The sequence below is a fragment of the Eleutherodactylus coqui genome, chromosome 1 (genome assembly GCF_035609145.1).
Source record: "Eleutherodactylus coqui strain aEleCoq1 chromosome 1, aEleCoq1.hap1, whole genome shotgun sequence".
NCBI lineage: Eukaryota > Metazoa > Chordata > Amphibia > Anura > Eleutherodactylidae > Eleutherodactylus > Eleutherodactylus coqui.
The window spans coordinates 393623849-393646166 of NC_089837.1; the positions used below are offsets into that span (position 1 = coordinate 393623849).

Consider the following 22318-nt stretch of genomic DNA (forward strand, 5'->3'; position numbering starts at 1 on the left):
TGGTCCACGGACTAAAGCTTTCTCTATGAAAGGCTTGAAATCCCCGCCTCCAGAAACACAGCCAATCACAGCAATTCAATGACATCACTGTCATTGGCTGTGATTGGCTGAAGGCACGTGTGTTTCTGGAGGCGTGGATTTAAAGCCTTTCGTAGAGAAAGCAATGCTCTGCCGGGAACCAGGAGGGAGCGACAGCCTGCAGGAGCACCGCAGAACACCAGGAAGGAGTGACAGTCTACAGGAGCGGCGCAGATCGTCTGAAGAAGTGAGTAATGCTTTTTATTCTTTGCTCCACTGTATTGCCGGCGTATAAGGTGACAGTTGGGGGGTCGTCTTATACGCCCCGTCGCCTTATACGCCGGTATATATTTTTAGTGTATCACATTTCTGGATGAATTGCAGGGAAGGGGTTATATATTTAACCCCTTCCCGACCATTCATCCTGCGATCGCCGGCAGCCCATTGCATTCAGTGGAACCTGCTGTATTGCTGGTTCCATTGAATTCAATGGGCAAACATCGTTCTTCTCTGCTACAGCTGTTACAGCTGTGGCAGAAAAGAAGGATTTGTCTTTTATATGTTCTCAATGGGGTCGGCGCTGCTGCCGCCGGCCCCACTGAGCGCATATAGAGACGATTTATGGCCTTTAGAAGGACCGTTGGGGTTCTTGAAGCCTACAATACACCTAACACTCTCCCTATAGCAGCTCCAACACGATACCACTTTCCCTGAACTAATGTCAGAATACATCCGTAGCGAGCCGCGGGAGGGGCAGATTTCAATACTCGGGTGACACCTTATCTCCCCAGCCACTCACAGCAGGGGGGTGGTATAGGGCTTAAACTTTGCAGGGGGAAGTTGTAATGCCTTCCCTGTCTTTCAATTGGCCAGAAAAGCACGCGAACGTCTCACAGAGGAAAGTGAAAGTAACCCGAACACCGCGTGGTACTCGTTACGAGTAACGAGCATCCCGAACACCCTAATATTCGCACGAATATCAAACTCGGACGAGTACGTTCGCTCATCTCTATTGCAGACCCTTTAATATCTTCTTGGTTGTGATATTTGGATTACATGAGACATTTATGGTAAAAAGTGAAGAAACCTCACTAGAATTTGAAATATCTGAGATGTTACTTATTTACGTCTCATGTTTTACATTTAATTTGTTAATCAATTTCTCTGCACACCCCACAAATATATCTCCATGTCCGCTAATGTCATTACGGAGGTCAGCATTAAAACTGAACCCTTTTGTTTTCTGGGAAGCAAATCTTGCATGAGTATTAGTAACTTTTCTTAAGCATTACTTAAAATTCCTTGAATTAAAGAGGGAATATTGGACACATGTTGCAGCATGACATTGCTGTTAACAGACACATCAGGCAGCCATCCTTATTCTGCAACTTGTAAATTAATGCTAGGAAAAGTCCTATTAATTTTAACAAATTGATCTCTAGTGGGTACACCATGTAATGATGACCAAATTATCTGCATTAGAATCAGCAAAATATACTGGAAGGGAAGGAAGAAACCAGAAGGAAAAGAATTAACCCTTCCAACAAGGTGATGATTATAAGTTTGTTCAAGTTCCCAGCAGTATAACTCAGCTATGCCATAAGTATAAATACTCTAGTATAAAAAGAAACAACTGTTGTAGGTCTGTGGAGAGAGGAGCATCAAGCTCAGATATCTGGTTGTTTATCCCCAGAATCGTATTTTATTCTCTAGGGTCTCGGTACACAAGCGTTCTTTTTGGGCACAAATAGCCATGCAAAAAGATCGTTGCTCGCTTGTGTAAAAATCGCATGAACCAGCAATGTTTCATGTGTCGAAGACTTGAGCTTCATGCGCATGAAAATTGCCCATTCACTGGAGCAGCTGCGCTTTAAAAAGTACTGCTGCTTCAGGAGGAGAGGGAGAAGAAGCTCCGCAGGGCTTTGGGATTTCCCCATGGCAGGGAAAGAGAGTAGAGCTATGGGAGATTAACCCATAGTAGGGAGAGGCAGAGCAGGGCTATAGGTTAATCCCCCATAGCTTCGCTCTCTCTTCCTGCTATGGGAAAATCCCCTATAGCTCCACTCCCTCTCCCTGCTATGGGGGATTACTCCATAGTTCCGTTCTCTCTCTTCCTGCTCTGGGGACCCCCTGAGGGATATTCCCATAGCGCAGAGAGAGTGGGCAGGGCTATACGGCTTCTCACAGAGATTCCCTATAGCAAATATAGAAGGGATTGGCCTAGAGAGGTGTTGCTATAGGGTGGGTCCCTCTAACCACGCCCCCTCATCCCATGCTTTTGGGGAAAGTCCTGTAACCCCGCCCCCTCCCTCTCCCTGCTATAGGAAAATTCATTTGGGAGAGAGTTGGAGGGATACCTATCTTTGGTTCTCACCACAGAGCTATCTGTGACCTGCAGCATGTCCTACATTCCTACATAGGACACAGATTCTGCATCATCGCGTAGCGATGACGCAGGAAAAGCAGGAGTGTAAAAAGAAAAGGTCTGTACTGTGCATGTTCAATGGCAAACCGTGTGGACCATCCGCAGTACAAATGAAGAGAAAAGAAAGCAGGTACACGCGAACGCTGCTGCTGCCACGGCCCGATTCCGCTGTGGGATTCCAACCCACCCGTGTGCAGTTTGCCTTTATGTGGTTAAACATATAAGAATAAGAGGAAATTGTGGGGGAAAAAAATTGCCAGCTTCTGCTGAGCCAGTGCCAAGACGTAGTCTGAAACAAAGGAGTGAGGTGTTCAGATGTCAGCAGTGCAATCTCTGACATATTTGGTTGTAGTTACAGAATCGGCCCATCAGCAAGAAAAGCTGCAAAGAATTCAGTTTTGTCATTGCAGTTCATTGAGCAGAAAGAGGCATTTATTGCTGTTTCACGCACAAGATGTTTTGGATCAATTCATGATTCTCTTATGGTCAACAATGAGCACTGCAGGTTTTGGGGACTTTGAATTAATTAGAAGATTTGATATGTGAATTGTATGGAATAGATATGGAAATAGGGAGGGACTATGCATTCAGTGAAGAACAGAACAGCATTGGGCTGCTTCATCTTTACCTTGACTAAGTATTGCATAATGGATGGCTCTGGCATTGTAATATATATTAAAGAGCTTACCCAGCTTAGAACTATTAAAGTGACCCTGGAGTCCGGGACAAGCAAAGACGGCTGAACCCCATCGCTGACTGTCTAATGCTCACTGTGCATTTGTATGCATCACTAGTATAAAGGCTCATTTGGACTGGACGAATGTCGGGCAAACAATGCCCGACACTTATCCTCGCATGGGAGCTAGTATCATTGGCTCGCAGCGGGGCGGCTGCAGGAAATTTCTCTCCTCGCACTCCTCTGCCCCTCTCCATTGACTTAACATAGCGACTATTCAGTAATAAACGGACGCTATTTAAACTGAATGATCACCGTTGAGCTCATTGTTCATCATTTATGCAGGATAAATCCGTTGATCGCTCAGTGTAAATAGCAGCTGTTCGATACTAAACGGCCGCTATGTTAAGTCAATGTAGAGGAACAGTGGAGCACAAGGAGAGAAATCTCCTGCAGCCTCCCCACCCCCATGCTGGCTGCTCTGTGAGGAGACACAGGGATGAGTGTCGGGCATCATTTGCCTGACATTCGTCGCGTCTAAATGGACCTTAACACATTATATCCTGTTTTGATTGACCACTGCTGCCCATGTGAGCAGTTCTGACAAGTCAGAGAAGAATATAGTGTCTTTGACTACCAATGCATACTAATACACAGTGTGTATCATGTAGTCAAAGACATGTTTCAACCATCTTTGTTTGTCCAGGACCAGATGGTCACTTTAATTACCTATCCTCAGGATAGGTAAAATAATCAATAGTTCACCGGTGGAGGTCTACCAATCTGGGCAGCAGTAAAGTGTATAGAGCTGGCTGCTTCCAGTTCCATACACAGTGACCGCAGCCCAATGAATAGCTGATCAGAGGTTCATCAAAAGTTTAAAGATGGACAACCCCTTTTTTGCTCAACACTTTTTACTATGAACACCAAAGGGACTTTTTATGCGTAATGCATCTTAGAATGGTTTTAAAGAACTGCACATTTGTATAACTGATGTTATTACTTGCTGTTCATGCAGTAAAGGATTCATAACCCGTATCATTGATTGCACAAAAAAGACAAGCATCACATGCATTATATTGTTGGCTTTTATGTTGACCTATGAATTCATCCAACCTTTGGAGTCATAATAGGATCCCTAGAGACATTTTTTATTGAGCTAGATGCATATACTACTTTTTGATAACTCCTGAGTATAGCTCAAAATAAAATACATTTTAAATAGAGATGAGGGAGTATACTCACTAAGGCACATTACTCCAGCGAGTAGTGCCTTAGCCGAGTACCTGCCCGCTCGTCTCTAAAGATTCGGGGGTGGCGGGGGGTGGGGAGCAGCGGGGGAGAGCGGGGAGAATGGAGGAGAGATCTCTCTCTCCCTCTCTCCCCCCGCTCCCCGCCGCAACTCACCTGTCACCGGCGCCGGCCCCGCGGGGAGTAAAGATTCCCATGCCACAGTTGTCACAGCTGTCACAGCTGTGGCAGAGGATCGCGATGTTCTCCCATTGCTTTCAATGGGACCAATGCTTTTGCAGCAAGCAATGGGCTGCCTGCAAGCCCTGCAGGGACTTTTCTTTTTTACACAAACCAGGGATGATTTTCAGGGAAGGGCTTATATTTCAAGTCCTTCCATAAAAATCACTGCAGGGGTTGCCGGCATCCTATTGCTTTCAATGGGGCTTCCAGAAGCAGCCGCGGCCACCCATTGAAAGCAATGCTACATGGACCTGCATTCACACGTATTTGTGCACATACATGGGTGCGCGGTTTTGTGCATACCTATGTACGCATACGCTCGCCAGAATGCCCCCTTACAGTGTGACTAAAGGCCCATTTACACTGACCAATGATCGCTCAAAGATCGCTCAAACAACAGTTTGAGTGACAGCTTTGAGCTATCATTTTGCATAAACTATTAAGTAGCTACTCAGCTACTAAAGAGGAATTAAGTGTGCAAATGAAGCCTTCACTGAAAGCAGTTAATAGCTGGAGGGCTCTTATTTGCATTCAGATCCTTTGTTCTCCAGCAGGAAACAATGTTATCAGCACTACCCCTGGAGAACTGCTGATAAGGCTGAAGGCCAATTTTTAGGTTGGACTGAATTTAATGATCAGCTAGCAGTGCACAAAAAGTGCACCATGGGCACGCATTTAGACGCAATGTTTATCGCTAAAACGATCGCCTTTTGGCAATTTTTTAGCGATCATCGCTCTGTGTAAACAGACTTATAACAGACTTTTCAGAGACAAAGAGATAGTCATTAGCACATGTTAAAGGAATACAAGGGGGGACTTGGATACTATCTTATCTCTGTCTTAGGATTTTTTCACGTAAGTACATATCACGACCGGCCGATATACGCTACATTGTTAGTGAAAAATCTGGTGAACAGGTGTATAAATCAAACATTCGTGCACCAGTTTATATGGCTTGATGAGGCTGATGCAAATACACCGAGATCACCAGGCCATCACCCATTCTGTGCAATAGAAGGAGGCGGGATGGTGCGGAGCTAAGTGCTGGTCTGTCCCGCCTCCTCCCATTGATGGCTATAGACAAGGGGCAAGGAGAGGGCGGGCGCTTAGCTCCGCCACCATTTTTAGCGATCATCGCTCTGTGTAAACAGACTTATAACAGACTTTTCAGAGACAAAGAGATAGTCATTAGCACATGTTAAAGGAATACAAGGGGGGACTTGGATACTATCTTATCTCTGTCTTAGGATTTTTTCACGTAAGTACATATCACGACCGGCCGATATACGCTACATTGTTAGTGAAAAATCTGGTGAACAGGTGTATAAATCAAACATTCGTGCACCAGTTTATATGGCTTGATGAGGCTGATGCAAATACACCGAGATCACCAGGCCATCACCCATTCTGTGCAATAGAAGGAGGCGGGATGGTGCGGAGCTAAGTGCTGGTCTGTCCCGCCTCCTCCCATTGATGGCTATAGACAAGGGGCAAGGAGAGGGCGGGCGCTTAGCTCCGCCACCATCCCGCCTCCTTCCATTGCACAGAACAAGCTGGGAGGAAGAGAGGTGAGCCTGCACAGGGGGGAGGAGAACAGAGGAAGGGATTTTAGCAGCCACGCTGCTAAACTCCCTCCCACCTACGGCTGCTGCCATGGGCACCCATAGGAGCCCATGCAGCGGCCGATGTATTGCGGCCCAAAACATAGTTCCAGAACTATGTTTTGGGCTCGATGTAAAAACACCCGGCGCTATATTAGCTTGGCCGGGCATTATTACGTCTCACAAATATGCCCATGTGATCTGATGCATTGGAATCCAATGCATCAGATCACAGTGCATATCTGCGGGCCGCGAAAACGGCCGGACAATATGCGCTCATGTGAAAGAAGCCTCACCCAGTAACATACACTCACTGGTGTATAGAAATGGTTACATTTAACCCCTTCACTATTTATATTATCAGAATGCTATATCTTTCTAGTCTATAATCTAATAGCAAAAGCAATCAACTGATACATAGATCTACAATTCTCTAAACAAACTTGGAATAAATCAATAGTACAAGTGAATATAAGAAACTTTGTAATGTATTTTACTAGAGAAAAATGCACCTTTTCCCACTTATGAGCCACTTCTTCTACCCCTGCCTTTTGCACTGATCATTCACTCACTGAGGGTTCAGATCACTTCCATAACTATAGAGGGTGCAGGGGATGTGGTTGCACCCAGGCCCAGGAGCCTTATGGGGCCCATAAGGCCTCTCTTGTCCATATAGGGAGCCCAGTACTATGAATAAAGCATTACAGTTGGGGGGCGCTGTTACAGATTTTGCATTGAGGCCCAGGAGTTACGCCTCTGGTTCAGATTATATGCTGCCACCAAAAGTCAATTGAGAGGGAGCAGGAAACAGTTGTAGAGTGAGAGAGGCAGAGAAACAAATGGAAGTGCTGTTGTTGAAAGCTCTAGTAATTTTCTATCTTGCTCATTGCTAGATTCACAGCTGCTGTATAATGTCCTCCATGCTGCTGATACCTCAGAGTGTGCTACAGAAAGAAAATAGAGCAGGATCTCCTCTTTTCTATGTGTGCAGTGTATGAGAGACATCTAGTCTCTATTCATTAGCTCAAGAAATCAGACAGAGCAGAGAAGAAAATAATTGAAAATTCCATATACAAGTCATGTAATCGTTAGAAGTGCACACGCATAGACGTAGACTTTCTAAAAAGTCATCAGAAAGTCCGTGCATGGTCTAAAAATTTGACTCCGTGGGAAAGCACGCACAAAGGTCTCAAAAGAGTCAAATTTTCAGACCTTGCACAGACTTCATGGGAGGACACCGCAGGATCCATCACCTTCTGAAACTGTACCATAAGTTAGTTTATGATGCTGTTCCACAGTGACAGTGTTCCTTTAATGTGCATATATTTCTAAAAGCATACCCAGTCTTTCAGGTGACTTCAGAAAGTCTATATCTATATGCATGTATTTCTAACCATTACATGACTTGTATATGGAATTTTCACTTATTTTCTTCTCTGCATGCTCTATCAGTTTCCCTGAGCTAGTGGATAGAGACTAGCTGTTATGTCTCTCATACCCTGCATACATGCTCTATATTGCTGATCTGTATAACGCAATATATGACGCAGCAAAAGTATGAACCCTTATGACAAGAAAACAAAAAAGAATCTGAAGTATTGCATCTCGCTGTTGGAGCATGTGCTGGTGGATTAGTGAGGACTAAATCTGCTACTGAATCTGTACGTTTTGCTGACGCAGGTTGTATTGCGCAGTCCATATTGCCAGTGAATAATGAATAATGACCTTGTCAATATAATTTCTAGATTTTGTATCAAATAGTAGTATTTTGTCACTTTTACATTATGTGATAGGAGGATGCTGGATTTTTTCTGTAGAAGATGCACAATAGATGGCACATAACAGTGGAGTAATAATGGATAGACAACGTATTAATGAAAGGGATATGCGAATTAGTGGCATCATACCCAGACCGATATATCATGTAAATTAGCTAATGTACCCGATGAGAAATCTAATTAGTTTATTTTCTAAATTGCACAGTGGAGATGTCAAAATAATAATTATTATAAAACCCTGGTGTAATGGTTACTCATTGTATTAAAGCTTACTTGCATATATTTGTTTGTGTCCCAATAAATAAAACAAACTACTATATAATGCTACATTATGCTTTATTTTTCAGACTGTCTACAAGTCCTGGCTATGTTCCCAGTTTTTTGAAGTTACACAATCTGAATGCAGTAGCAAAATCCCTTGCAAGCAATACTGTTTGGAGGTACAAACACGGTGTCCGTTTATATTACCAGATAACGATGATGTTGTCTATGGTGGACTATCAAGTTTCATCTGTACAGGTAATGTCTACCATTTATTTCACTCTATGAAGATAGAGACACAGAGCAACGAATGAATGGAGTCATATCTATTAGTTGGACGTAAGACCAGTTTAATCAGGTGGCTAATCTGTCCGTAACAAGCACTGACTGACAAGATAGCAAGTTGATTGGCGCTCATTTGCTCCCATTTAAATGTAGCAATTATCGTGAGTGTGTTTGTCCAAACAATTGCATGTACAATCATCCATTCCCATGCACTTGGCATTTTTGTCAGCAGCAAATCCCCTGTTTGCAGGAGGGAATCTGCTGCCAATAATGAATTTTATGCCCACATAATAGATGCAGTCATTGACAAACGAGCGTTTTGTTGTTTGTCCTATGTTTGCTGGACAGGTTTACACAAGGCAATGATCGGAAACAACTGGGAATTATCCCAGGGCCTTTAGGAAAGTTCTTGATTGTATGAAATTACCTAATTGTGTTGTAATTGAGGTTTTAAGGCAAATGTCGATTCTAATTGCTAGAAAACAACATTTAAAAAGACCTTTTATACTGTTTATTAAATGTATCGGTACAGATAAACTTGCTGAGTTGCAATTTTACCGCATTTTGCAGTACCAATATTGTGGTAGCAAAAACACATACCGTCTATTGTTGTTCATACATATTTCATATTTAAATACATGAAGGACTATATCTACCAATCTTGGTTCATATGGACGAACATGCTGCTAAGTGCAGTCATGTGAAAAAGTAACTTGAAGTTTAGTTGTTCACATCATGAATTTTGCTCTTGGCCAGAACTTTCAGGAACAGCCTTGTCTAGGCAGGTTTAACTTGTTTGAAATCTTCTTCACTTGATCATCTGGACACTGAAATGATTGATGTCCAATTGTTTGGTAGTCTGGAAAGTGTTTTTACAGGCTGAGGGCTCTTTCAGATGGGCGTGAATATGATGCAGGAGTTAGCCGCACAAACAAATTGGGGCTAACTCGGAAGAAAATCGTGTGAATAGATGATTTCCTGCTATTAAGTCCCGAGTTTAATTAGCTGTGAAATTGCCAATTCACAGGATTGGGAGCTGTGTGTTGCTAAAAAAGAGTGCTGCTGCTTCGCTACGGGGATTCCCTCGTTTTCTCCTACAAGTTAATTCCTTCTCTCCCTGCTGCTGGGGAATCCCTTATTCTCCCCTGCAAAGAAATGTTGGTATCACGCTGAGATGAAGAGAGTCCCTGGTGATGAAGGGGGTTCAGCGGGGAAATTCCTCCAGCTCAGCTGCTGGGGAAACCCTCCATCCCTGCTGAGATGAAGGGAACCCTGGGGAGTCCCCCTCATCCCTGCAAGGACTAACAGGAGCTTACAGCTGAACATTTAAAAAGTACTTCTGGCTTTAGCTTATCTCCCCCCTTATCTCCCTTCATCTCCCATTCCCATTGTTTAGAAATGTAAATGAAACAATCAGAATGCTTAGCTAATCTCCCTCCCTTGTTATCCAGTTCCCATAGGAGTCTATGGAAACTCCTGTGCATCGTGCACCAAAGATAGATCAGGTCCCATGTTTTCAGGCAGCATGTCCTATCTTTTTTTTCGTGCATGTTTTATGCACATCTAAAATCCCTTGATCTGAACGTTCCCATAGGAACGCATGCAAAAAGCTGTGAAAATATGGTCATCTGAAGAAGCCCTTAGCATGGGGACAGCTGTTTCCCAGCAAGATTATGCAACATTAACAATCCGTTTGGAAGGCACACTGATTGTGGTAAAGCCATGTCAGCATAGCGTTCGTCTCCATTGCGATCGGGTCTCGGCCATACTGACCGCTACACTTCTTTCTGCTGAAATTAAGGCTAGGTTCACACAGGGCGGATTTGCCGTGGTTCTGCCGCAGCAGATCCGCCCGCGGCCGCTAATCTCGGGATTAGCCAGCCATGTGGACGAGATTTCTCAGAAACCTCGTCCACACGGGATGGCTAATCCACTGTGATAAATCCAGTCGAAACCGCGGCTGCAGCGGCCGCGATTTCAAAAGAAGCAGCATGTCTGTTTACATTCGGATTTTTGTTTATTTATGTTACGGCCGCGCTCTCCTCTATGGGAGCGCCGGCCACAACGGAAAAGCAAGCAGCCGGGCCGCTTCAAAGCCGCCGCGGCTTAAACCGCGGCGGTTCTCCCGGCGGAAATCTCGCGGGTTTTGCTGCGGATAAACCGCGAGATTTCCGACGGGAATACGGCGAGTGTGAACCCAGGCTAAATGTTCTTCACAATCACAATAGTTACATGGGGCCTGTAGACCCTGTGTAAGTTATTGGTGGGGTCCCAAGTAAAGCAGCATTTATTATCTATGTGGTAGAATGGTGTCAATGTATATGATAGTAAAACTCTGCTGTACACCTTACATACTAAACAATGTAACACATAGTCATTTCTATTCAGAACAGACTCTTCCCAAGTAAATAGATATTCCTCCAACCGCTTCTTGTAAAGTAGAATATAAAATTTTAAAAGAGCGAGAATTAAATTGTATTTGGAAGCACAGGATTTTTTTTTTCTCACTGATACATTATAGCTTTCTCATCAGTAAGTCCACTAAAATTAAGTATTAACCTATTTCAATTTCAGATGTTTGTTACAGTTATTGAGCTTTTACCAAAAGCATATAAAAATATTATCCTGTCAAAATCCAATTTTGTGCCCAATTTGCAGAGCTGGTCTTTCCCTTTCATTGGGGCAGTATGTTTTTGGAGAGGAAGGACTTTACTATGTATCAAAATATTGAAAGTTTTGCAAAAATTACAATGAGTACTTTATTAATTCACAGTTAATATTCAAAGTGACTTATTTGTAAATAAAATGGTTTCAAAGCCCATTAAAATCTACCTGTTTCAAAAGCTTTTTAAGCATTAATCGTCTTCGCAATTTCTATCAAATAACTTTAGATAAGTCTCTAGCATCTCCATGTGGCCACCTTAAGAAATAGCAAGATATTCAACTCATTTTATTTCACACTTACAATTCACTCCAAAGAATATAATAAAACTCATTTCTTAGCTGTCAGATATGAGAGCCACTTCCTCTCATTAACCCTATGTATAAAGCTAATGATACAATGACATAAAGTGAAGAAAATATTTCAAACACTCTGTAAATAGGTTTTGATGGTGGTGGTGATGCCTCAGTGAATGTGGCTCAGTGGTTAGCACTGTGACACTGTTGAAGTTAAGCATTGAAATTACAAAAAAAAAAGAAGTGAGGTTGACTCCATTAAAAGCAATAGGTTCTATTCTCCACGTTTTGCAGGCCGACTGACGCTGCCCCTAGTGAGGGTTCATTCACACAGGTGAGTATGATATTGGTCTGAGGAACTCAGATCAATATTGTACTCTTAAACTTGCGATTCTGAATGTGAGCATGATGTGTTTTTTTCTCAAAAAGTACTTTAAGTACTTGCGATCTTTAGGCGCATAAAGAAATCGCAAGTGCTTACAATAGTTCCAATGGTAAAAATTGCATCACAAGCGCATGGAAATCGCTTGGTATGCAAGTGCAATTTTTTTAAAGATCCAGTAGGAACAAATGGACATGCAGCGATCTTTTAATTTTGCAGCAGTGATGCGAGAGAAAAATCGTTCATGTGAATAAACACACTGAGATCAACATATTATTTTCACACTCGAGTTCCCCCCAATCAGAAGAGAAGCCACGTGAGAAACTCACCCATGTGAATGCATCCTGAGGGCTCTTTCACATGAGCATCATTTTAACAGTGCAGATATCTAAGTGTTAAATTGGGTGAACGAATAGTAGTCGCGAGCACATCGCAGCTGCTATTAGAAAGTATGCTGCTCCCCCTGCCCCCTCCCTTTGCCATCTGGCTCCCATGGTATCCGCCGGTGCTGTGATGTCAAAAGATAGGACATGTTCTTTCTTTTGATGGAGAGAAATGTCGGTGGAAAAAAAACATGCCTATTGCTTATCTTTTGACGCACTATGTTTTTGGTGCATCAAAAAATCATTTTTCTGAATGAACCCATAGGTTCTTTTAGATGAGATTTTTGGATGCACCTACTCAGCGTCAAAACGACGCTCTTGTGAAAGAGCCCTTAGGCATATAAAAAGAAGCGGGATCAGGCATGGAATATATAACACCATAACAGGTAAGAAATAATCACAGTTGATAATATTATACATATAAACTGGTTGTGAAAAATGGGCAAATAATAAGCAATGTGAAAAGGAGGATACAGCACAAGAAAGAAAAAATGAAAATAATTCCAAAAGCAAGATGCCATTACACTGCAGAAAAGAGTCTCCACACATATGGATAATCACAGCAGGTTTGCCACTATGATAAAATAGTGCGGCAGCATCCGGGTTGTAAAAGTAACCTAGCAAACTTTATTCTCCCATGACATAAAAACAAAACAGCGACGTTTCGACCGGATGGTCTTTTTCAAGCTGTCATACACATACAAATACCCTCTTAAATAGTCCCCACACAAGGTAAATCTCCAATCACAAAACAGGTTACCAGTAGAGATGAGCGAGCACACTTGGATAGGGCAGTTACTCGAGCGAGCATCGCTCTTCTCGAGTAACTGCATTTTCGTCCGAGCAGGCTCAAGGGAGCAGCGGTGGTGAGCGGGGGGCTGCAGGGGGTAGCATCGTTTCTTGCAATGGGATGGGGCAGGACTGGGGCGGAGCTAAGCACCGGCCAGTCCCTCCTCCTCCCATTGATGGTTATGGACAAGGGGCAGGGAGAGGGTGGGAGCTTAGCTCCACACATGCACCGCGCCTTTCCCACAGCCAGCAATGGGAGAAGGCAGGCCAAGATGGTGCTTAGCTCCCCCCTTCCCATTGCAGAGATCCAGCAGGGAGGGGAATAATGGTGAGTCTGCACGGGGGTAGAAGAAGATCAGAGAGAGGAAGTTTAGCAGCCACGCTGCTAAACTCCCTTCCATCTGGGGCCACTGCCATGGGCTCCCATAGAAGCCCATGCAGCGGCCGACGTGTTCCGGCCCAAAAGATAGTTCCAGGACTATCTTTTGGGCCCAACATAAAAAAAACGCCTGGCGCTATATTGGCCGGCCGGGCGCTTTTACATCTCAGGAATACGGCCATGTGATCTGATGCATTGGAATCCAATGCATCAGATCATAGTGTATTTCAGCCGGCCGTAAAAACGTCCGGCTGATATGGGCTCGTGTGAAAGAAGCTTTAAAAACATATTTACATACAATTAAAAACATACTCGTGTGGTGTGTTGCCACGCCGATCCCTCCATGCACAATTTTATGGAGTGAATCTCGCAATCCTGCACCACCTTGTGTATGGTAAGTACATCCAATGGTGCATGCGCATACTGCGCCGTCTTGTTAGTGGCCCTAAGCTACATGAGCGCCGGTTAGAATATAGAATACTGCGCCATCTTGTGTATGTTAAGTACGCCCTGTTCTTGTTATAATGGGGTAGTAACCTGTTTTGCGATTGGAGATTTACCTTCTGTGGGGACTATTTAAGAGGGTATTTGTATGTGTATGACAGCTTAAAAAAGACCATCCGGTTGAAACGGCACTGTTTTGTTTTTATGTCATGGGAGAATAAAGTTTGCTAAGTTATGGATGCACTATTTTCAGCTCATTTGGATCTTATTTTGGAACGTGTTCAGGTTCCTGGCGGTTTTTGCATACTTGGTCCGGCCATTGAGTGGTGAGGAAGAGTGCAGCTGGGGATCAACTGCATATATCTAGCAGCTTTGCCACTATTGATTAAAACCACTATTTAGAGTGGGGTATGTATTCCCTTAAAGTTTAGTGGAAAAGAGGCTAGAAATGTTTTATTGTGGTGATTTTGCCGCGATAAAACGCCGACTGAAAATTGCGACCATCTGAAGCATTGGATTCTAATGCATTTGTTCAGTTGAGTGAATTCCCAGTGCGTAAAATAGTCTGGTTGGAAAAAGTAAGTCTTGTCCAATCTTTTGCTGGAATACGCAGGCCGCTCCCATAGACTCCTATGGGAGCCTGAGAGCTGTCAGAAAAGGGAAGATGGAGGCAGTTTAGCAGCAGCTTGTGTTGCTAAAGTCCCTCCTCCTTCCCTTACTGGCGTAAGCTGGGGAGAGAGTTTAGCATGGTTAGCTAAGCTAAGCTCTCGCCACGTTCCATGCCCATCCCCACCCTGTCCCCTTTGGCAGCCGGCGAGGGGTGGGAGTTTAACACACTAGATCTGCTAAGCTCCTGCTGCCGCCCTTTGCTGGCAGCTGGCAAGGGGTGGAGAGGGGGAGGGAGTTTCGCAGAGCTGAACTCTCTTTCCCCAGCTGACTGTATTCTGGGCTGCAGCGTATATGCGGCCCACCTAGCCTTCTGAATTGGCGAGAAAATGGAAGATGCAGCTGCAACTTGATCGCGTCTGCCTCTCATTCATGCAATTTTCTGGCGTGATTCAGGGTTCCTTTACACGAGTGTGTTTTTGTGCGTACATAGGTGCGTACATACGTGCACACCTAGGTACAAGCAAAAACATGCGTGTATGCGGCTGCGTGCATTGTTTTCAGTAGAGCCACGGCTGCTGCCGGCGGCTCCATTGAAAACAATGCTCTACCGGCACCCTTAATTGTTTTCCAGGGAAGGGCTTTACATATAAGCCCTTTCCTGGAAAACAATTATTTTAGTGTAAAAAATAAAAAAAAATTACCCTTCACCGCTGCAGTACCCCCCACGGGGATGAAGAACACATCTGCCGCATGTGGCAGATGTTTCCTTGAACCCGCTAGTAAAATGAATTCTCTGCTGCTACATCTGCCACATCTGTGACAGATGCAGCAGAGAAATTCTTCTATTCTCTACCGCAGCTGTCACACATGACACCTACAAAGTATGGACATGTGCACACACCATAGGGAATGCAATGTTGCAAATACGCACAAAAACACGCTCATGTGAAGCCACCCTCAGGCAGCTGAAAATCGCACCACCTGTGTGAAAGAGCCCTTAACTTGGCATGCATGGCTAATTCTCTAAACAAAAATTAACCAGGTACTTGGAACTGGTTGGGACTTACTACTGATAAATGCTACCATCACAGTATTAACCCCAGGAATTTTTGCATTTTATGTCACTAAAGTTGGAGAGAAGTAACTTTTTATTTTTCTGTCAACATACAGTTGCAGGAAAAAGTGGGCAAACTCTTTGGGGTCGCCTGCATTTCTGGATTGATTACCAAAAAATTTGTGGTCTCATAGTTAACTAAGTCACGTTGATAGAAAAACACAAGCTAACTAAACTAATAGTCACAAACAGTTGTGTCATTTATATTTTTTTATTAAGCACATTGTGCAAATGTCCACAGAGCAGGGAGAAATAATAAGTGAACCTCTGTTTTACTAATTTCTCCAAGAACTAATTGGCAAAAGGTATTTCAATTAAGAAGATGAGATTGAGGGCTCTTTCCCACGAGCGCAGGTGTTTTTACATGCGCCCGCCAGCACCATAAAAATGCATGAACGGGTGCACAAATCTAATGTTTATGTACCTGTTCAGACGGCACGAGCCCAGCTTATATAAGCCGAGGCCACAATGCTGTTGCCTCCCCTTCCCTCCCCCTCACCTTGTCTGCAGCCAGCAATCAGAGGAACGGGGCTCGGCTCAGCCCCACCCCCTTCCATTGCAAACAGCCAGAAGGGAGGAGAGAGAAGGAGAAAAGGGGAAGGGAGTTTAGCAGTCACGCTGCTAACCTCCCTTCTCTGGACACTGTCATTAGGTCCCATAAGAGCCCATGCAGCGGCCAACATATTCTGGGCAGCAAGATAGTTCCAGGACTATCTTTGCTGCCCAGCGTAAAAGCGCCCGTGCTATATTTGCCGACCGGGCGTTTTTAAGCTGTAGGAATACGGCCATGTGATCTGATGCATTGTTATCAGCCAGCTGTGAAAACGGCAGCCAATATACACTCATGTGAATAAGCCCTGAGTGTGGGTTTTCCACAGGTTCTTTACTCATTAGAATAAAAGCATACAATGCAAACAAGATTCAGGAGATCTCGGGTCAGAAGATGTGTTATAGAGTTGTTTTAAGTTAGAAAAAGCTACAAAAACATTGCTAAAGACCTGGATGTACATCAATCCACAATGAGACAAATCATCTGTTATGCACTAGGTGTGGACACACTGTGCAAATGACTTGGACAGGTACCATAGTGGGCTACTGGAGGGACACATAGAGACGTAGTTGAGATATGAACTGAAATCAGGGTAGGCAGAGTTCTTGCATAAATGGAGAGAAAGGCAGAGCATCAAGGCAGGTAGCAATCAGATAAATTTTGATCCAAGTGCTGTGGTTGAGGTGTAGCGATGCAGGATTTAGGTTAGAATGCAGCAGATAGAGTAATCAAAATATACAATATTTATTTCAGCATGTAAAAATAATAGGGAACAATAGAATAATAACAATTAAGCAATTGAATTTTTACCGTCAAGTACCTAGGCGCTATCCACTGCTAGCTAGAACATAAGAATAGCAATACCTTGTGAACAAACAGCAATAATAGTTATACTTGTGAACAATATCAATTACACTCAGCTAATATCAACACCGACCCAGTGAAATGTGGACTACAAAATATAATGCACAGCTTCTCCTTTAGTGTTAACACTACTCCACCTCTAATGTTGTCTTTTCACCCCTTTACAAAATATTTCAGTCCACAAGCAAAAAGGATTCTGGCAAAAGCCCCTTGGCAACTGTATGATTTCCTCAAATGAGTCTCTATCACCACTGGCTAACTATTTTTAAACCTCTTTGATGTGCACACCTACTGTCCCTTTGAGGCCAGCCTCACTTACAATTTATTGTGTAGGAGTCACAGCTTCTACTTACCCTAGAGTCCTTCCTGGGCGATACTGCTTCTCTCCAAGCTCGGGTAGTGCCATCTCCAGCTCTCTCAGGCTCAGTCTGGTATTTATTTCAGCGCTGCTCTCTATGCTTCTCTGGCCTCTTCCTCACAAGCACTGTGTGCCCCCTCTTCACAGCCAGCAGCCTTTCCTTCTTCTGTCCAGTACCTGCTCACCACACTATGCAGCAAGAAATTGTCTTTTTTCTATCAGCGCATTCACCAGTCATCCTTAGTCCAGTGAGCATGCTCAATTTTACTGTGTCAAATGTTGGCAGAAATTTAGGCACACAACAATTTTGGCTCATTTTCATAGCAAATTCATTCCTTTAGGGTACAGTACTAGACAGGAAAGGGTGAACAGGTATGGGTCAAACCAGGCGTCTTTTGCAAAACTATAGCACCTTTACAAAACATTTTATTCAGGCATTCTCCAGTGGCATACGGTGCCTTAAATAACCCAGGAGACATTCAGCCTGGGAGCAGAAATGCTGAGTGTACAGGCTGGTCCTTCAAAAGGTTGATCAGCAATGTGAGCACACACTATAGGCAGCATTTACAGAAAACATGACAGTGTGGCTTGATAAAGACTATTTTCAGTCGAAACATGCCTGTATTTGTCTGTGGAGTATAGAGCAATAAAATTTGACATTTTAACCTAAAACCCCCAACGGATGCTGCCACTTCCTTCTCTTTTAAGCAAATTGGACATGAGATGCTACTGAGAAAATTCAGGACTGTCATTAGCCTCCCTTAAAGAGGTTGTCTTGCTAAGATTACTCCAAGAACACTACAGCAATTCTATAAGTGGTGAGAAAGAACCCAAGGATAACAGCAAAAGACCTACAAGACTCCACAAACAACAGAAACCTCTATTCATATCTTCACTATTAGAAATACATGAAATACGAATGGTGTTTATGGAGATACACCATGAAGAAAGCCACCACTGTCCAACAAAACTCGACTGGGGACCATCTCCAGTTTGCCAAAAACCACCTGGATGTTCCACAATGCAATAAAAAAATCTACTATGGATGGATGAGTTAAAAGTGGAAATTTTTAAGCACAAATGTGCAACTCTATGATTGGAGAAAAATGGACTTTGCACAGCAACATCGTAACCACATCCCAACTGTGAACCATGATGCAGGGAGCATCATGGTTTGCAGCTACTTTCCAGTCTCAGCACCTGGACATTTTGAGATCATTAAGGAAATAATGAATTCAGAAGATTTTGCAGGAGAATGTAAGGGCAGCAGTCAATAATCTGAAGTTAAAGAAATGTTGGGTGATGCACAAGACAATGGTTCACAGCACACAAGTAAGGCTGCTTTCACACCGCCATTACGCCTCAGTTCAGGGTTTTCATCTCTCTGCTCTGTTTTTAGAAGAGAGAAACAATGGGGTTTCGAATAAACAGAAAACAAACGGAAAGGCTTCAATTCTGTCAGGTTTCTGTTTTTTTTAATGGAAAAAATAGCGCTGTCTGCACTATTTTTCCATTTGCTTTCCGCTTTTTTTTTAAACCTCATTGAAATCAATAGTGAAAAAAACAGCTGATTTTTTTTTTGTTTTATATCTGTTTCTATCCTCCAAAAACAGAGCAGAGATGGAAACCCTGAACTGAGCCCTAACATAGGTATGAAAGCAACCTAAATCATCTCAAGAATGATAGCATTTTGAAATAGGCAAGTCAGAGTTTTGACCTTAACTGCATAGAGATGCTGTGGCATTAACTGAAGAGGGCTACATACACAAGGCACCCCAGAAATATTGATAAACTGAAACACAATTAGGGCTCAGTCAGACGGGCGTTTTTTCGCGCGATTTGCGCATGCGTCCGGCGATTTTATAAAACCATTGCTTTGCAATGGTATCGGACACATGAGCGCTTTTTATGCGCTTGTCCGATAAATTATAGAACAGAAATCGCAGATCGCACCTATCTGCGATCTGCGATTTCTGTTCTCTTCTCTATATGCGCTCAATGGGGCCGGCAGCATTCATGAATGGGTGAGTGAGTGCTGCCTCTGATTGGCTCAGCGCAGGGACCAATCAGGGGCAGCTCTCAGCTGTCATTCATGAATTCATGAATGGGTGTGAGTGAGAGCTGCCTCTGATTGGTCAGGCTGTGACCAATCAGAGGCAGTTCATTCAGCAGGCGGGGATTTTAAATCCCCGGCTGCTGAATACTACAGAGAGCAGTTCAGGAGAACTGCCGCCAGCCGCGGCTGAACTCCGTCTGCCGGGACCAGGTGAGTATATATATTTTTTTTATTTTTACACATTTCTGGATGAATTGCAGGGAAGGGCTTATATATTTAAGCCCTTCCCGAAAATTCATTGTGAGATCGCCCGCAGCGCATTGCTTTCAATGGAGTCGGCTGTATTGCCGGCTCCATTGAATTCAATGCGCTGGACAGCTCCGGCCTGTCTCTACCCCGGTCACGCGATTTGTGGATGCGCATCCGTCATGCGATCCGCAAATTGCAGCAAAAAACGCCCGTGTGACTAAAGCCTTACAGGGAGGAATGATTCAAACTTCCTCCTTAACATTGTGGACATTTTATTTGCAGCCATAGGAAATGAGTAGTGGAAGTAATTGCTACTAAAGGGGGATTTACTGGTTATTAAATTGAAGGATTCATTTACTGTTTCTCCCTGCACTGTGAATGTTTACTCAATGTGCTCAATAAAAGACATGAATAATACAACTGTTTGTTATTGTGTGCTATATAACTGTGTTATTTTTTAATTAGATTGTGTTTGCCTATAATTGTGACGTAGATAATGTTCAGACCACATTTTATTAGTGATCAATGCAGAAATCTAGTATTGCGAAAGGGTTCACTTACTTTTATGCAACTATAGCTGTATAAGGGCTTTTTTCTGGTGATATGAATTATATTTTTAAATGACATCGTTTTGGAGTGCATAAAACCTATTAATTAACCTTTACTAACTTTTTTTCAGGAAGGATAGATAAAAAACAGCAATTCTACTATTGCGTTTGCCATGTTTGAAATTTACACTGTTCACTATCTGCAGATGTTACAAAACTATGTAAAGTAATTAACACAAAAAAGGACAGTATACAATTACAAATGTGTCTAGAAAAGTTGGAGGATTGGGCAGAAAAGCGGCAAATGTGGTTTTACACTGATAAATGTAAAGTTATGCACATTGACAAGAAAAATACATGTCACCATTACACATTAAATTGGAAACCACTGGGCAACACTGACCTGGGAAAGGAATTTTCTTTAACTAGGAAAACTGCTAATGGAAAAAGTGTAAGGAAGCTGCCCCCAAGGCAATTAAGAGCATGAGGTGCATCAAAAGAGGTTTAGGGGAACAGCTTCTAAATCACTGGACAGAAAACAGAATATTGTGTACAATTTTGGGCACTGGTACTCAAGGAGGACATATGAGCAGGGGCTAGCTGAAAAATTTTAGCCTGAAGGGCAAACACACAGCACTGTCCCCTGGGACAACCCACCCTAAGGATAACAGCCGGCCGATATACACTACTTTGGGAGTGAAAAATCTGGTGAATGGGCGCTAAAATCAAACATTTGTGTGCCCGTTCATATGGCCTGGTGAGGCCGGCGGTGAGCTCACCAGGCCATCGCCCATTTCCTCTCCCTCCCCATCGCAGGCTCACCTCTTGTTGCATGCAATTGGAGGGGGGTAGGGCCAGGGCTAAGCGCTGGTGCGTCCCGCCTCCTCACATTGCTGGCTATGGACAAGGGGCGGGGAGAGGTCGGTCGCTTAGCTCGCCTACGTCCCGCCCCTTGACCATAGCCATCAATGGGAGAAGGAAGGGCAGATCAGTGCTCCAATTGCACAGAACAAGCAGGGAGGAATGAGAGATGAGCCTGCATGGGGAGGAGGAGAACAGAGGGAGGGAGTTTATCAGCCATGCTGCTAAACTCCCTCCCACCTACGGCCGCAGCCATGGGCTCCCATATAGCCCATGCAGCGGCCGACGTATTCCGGCCCAAAAGACAGTACCAGGACTATCTCTTGGGCCAGACGTAAAAACGCTCGGCGCTATATTGGCTTGGCTGGGCGTTTTTACGTCTTAGAAATACGGCCATGTGATCTGATGCATTGGAATCCAATGCATCAGATCACAGCACATATCGTCCGGCCGTGAAAACGGCCGGCCCATATGCGCTCATGTGAAAAAACCTCAGGATGAAAAGACATGAGACATCAGGCTATATACAACCAAACCATGCTCCCAAGCAGTGACTAGTGGCCACACAAATTATCAACAAAATTGTGCAACAACTGACTACAGCATGTGGGCATGGTTTGTCTGTCTTTGGACAACCACACCATGTATTTCCACTCTTAACCACAGTACCAGAACCAATGTCATATCAAAAATACAGTACCATAGCTAAGTTAATGTCATAAATGCAGCACCAGAACCAAGCTCATAACATAACTACAATGCCGGAACCAAGCTCAGAATATAAAACTGAAGTATCAAATGGAATGGGTGGACTACATTACCCAGAGAGATCATTCAAAGTAGGGTTATTTAGTATTAAAAAAAAGGATGGCTAACGGGCGACCAGTAACTATCCATAAATATATCAGTGGACAATACAGAGATCTCTCTCATCTATTTATACACAGGACTGTAACTGTAACAAGGGGGCGTCCTCTGCATATAGAGGAAAGGATACACCAACATAGAAGGTTTTGTTTTTTTTACTGTGAAGGCAGTTGACCTGCATAACATGTTAGCTTTATTCTTTGGGTAAGTACAATAATGACAATACATTATATGTATAACTTTCTCTCCTACTTGACTACTTTCTCATAATAATAACACATTTCATGGGAAAACGCTTTTTCTATTTCAGCACATTCCAACAACATTTCTATTTTCGGCGACATGTCTGTCTGTGTACTTGCGTTTTGCAGGGCAGGTCATACTTTTTTA

The 22318-nt window shown here is 43.5% G+C and overlaps 1 protein-coding gene across 1 annotated transcript in view; it reads left to right on the forward strand.

The window, feature by feature from the left end:
• The window catches only part of NALF1 (NALCN channel auxiliary factor 1), a 474399-nt gene that overhangs the window by 441570 nt on the left and 10511 nt on the right, over positions 1-22318 (forward strand). The window contains exon 2 of the mRNA XM_066579955.1: positions 8319-8490. Within this exon, the coding sequence (XP_066436052.1) occupies positions 8319-8490 (172 nt within the window). The remainder of the gene's footprint in view (positions 1-8318; positions 8491-22318) is intronic.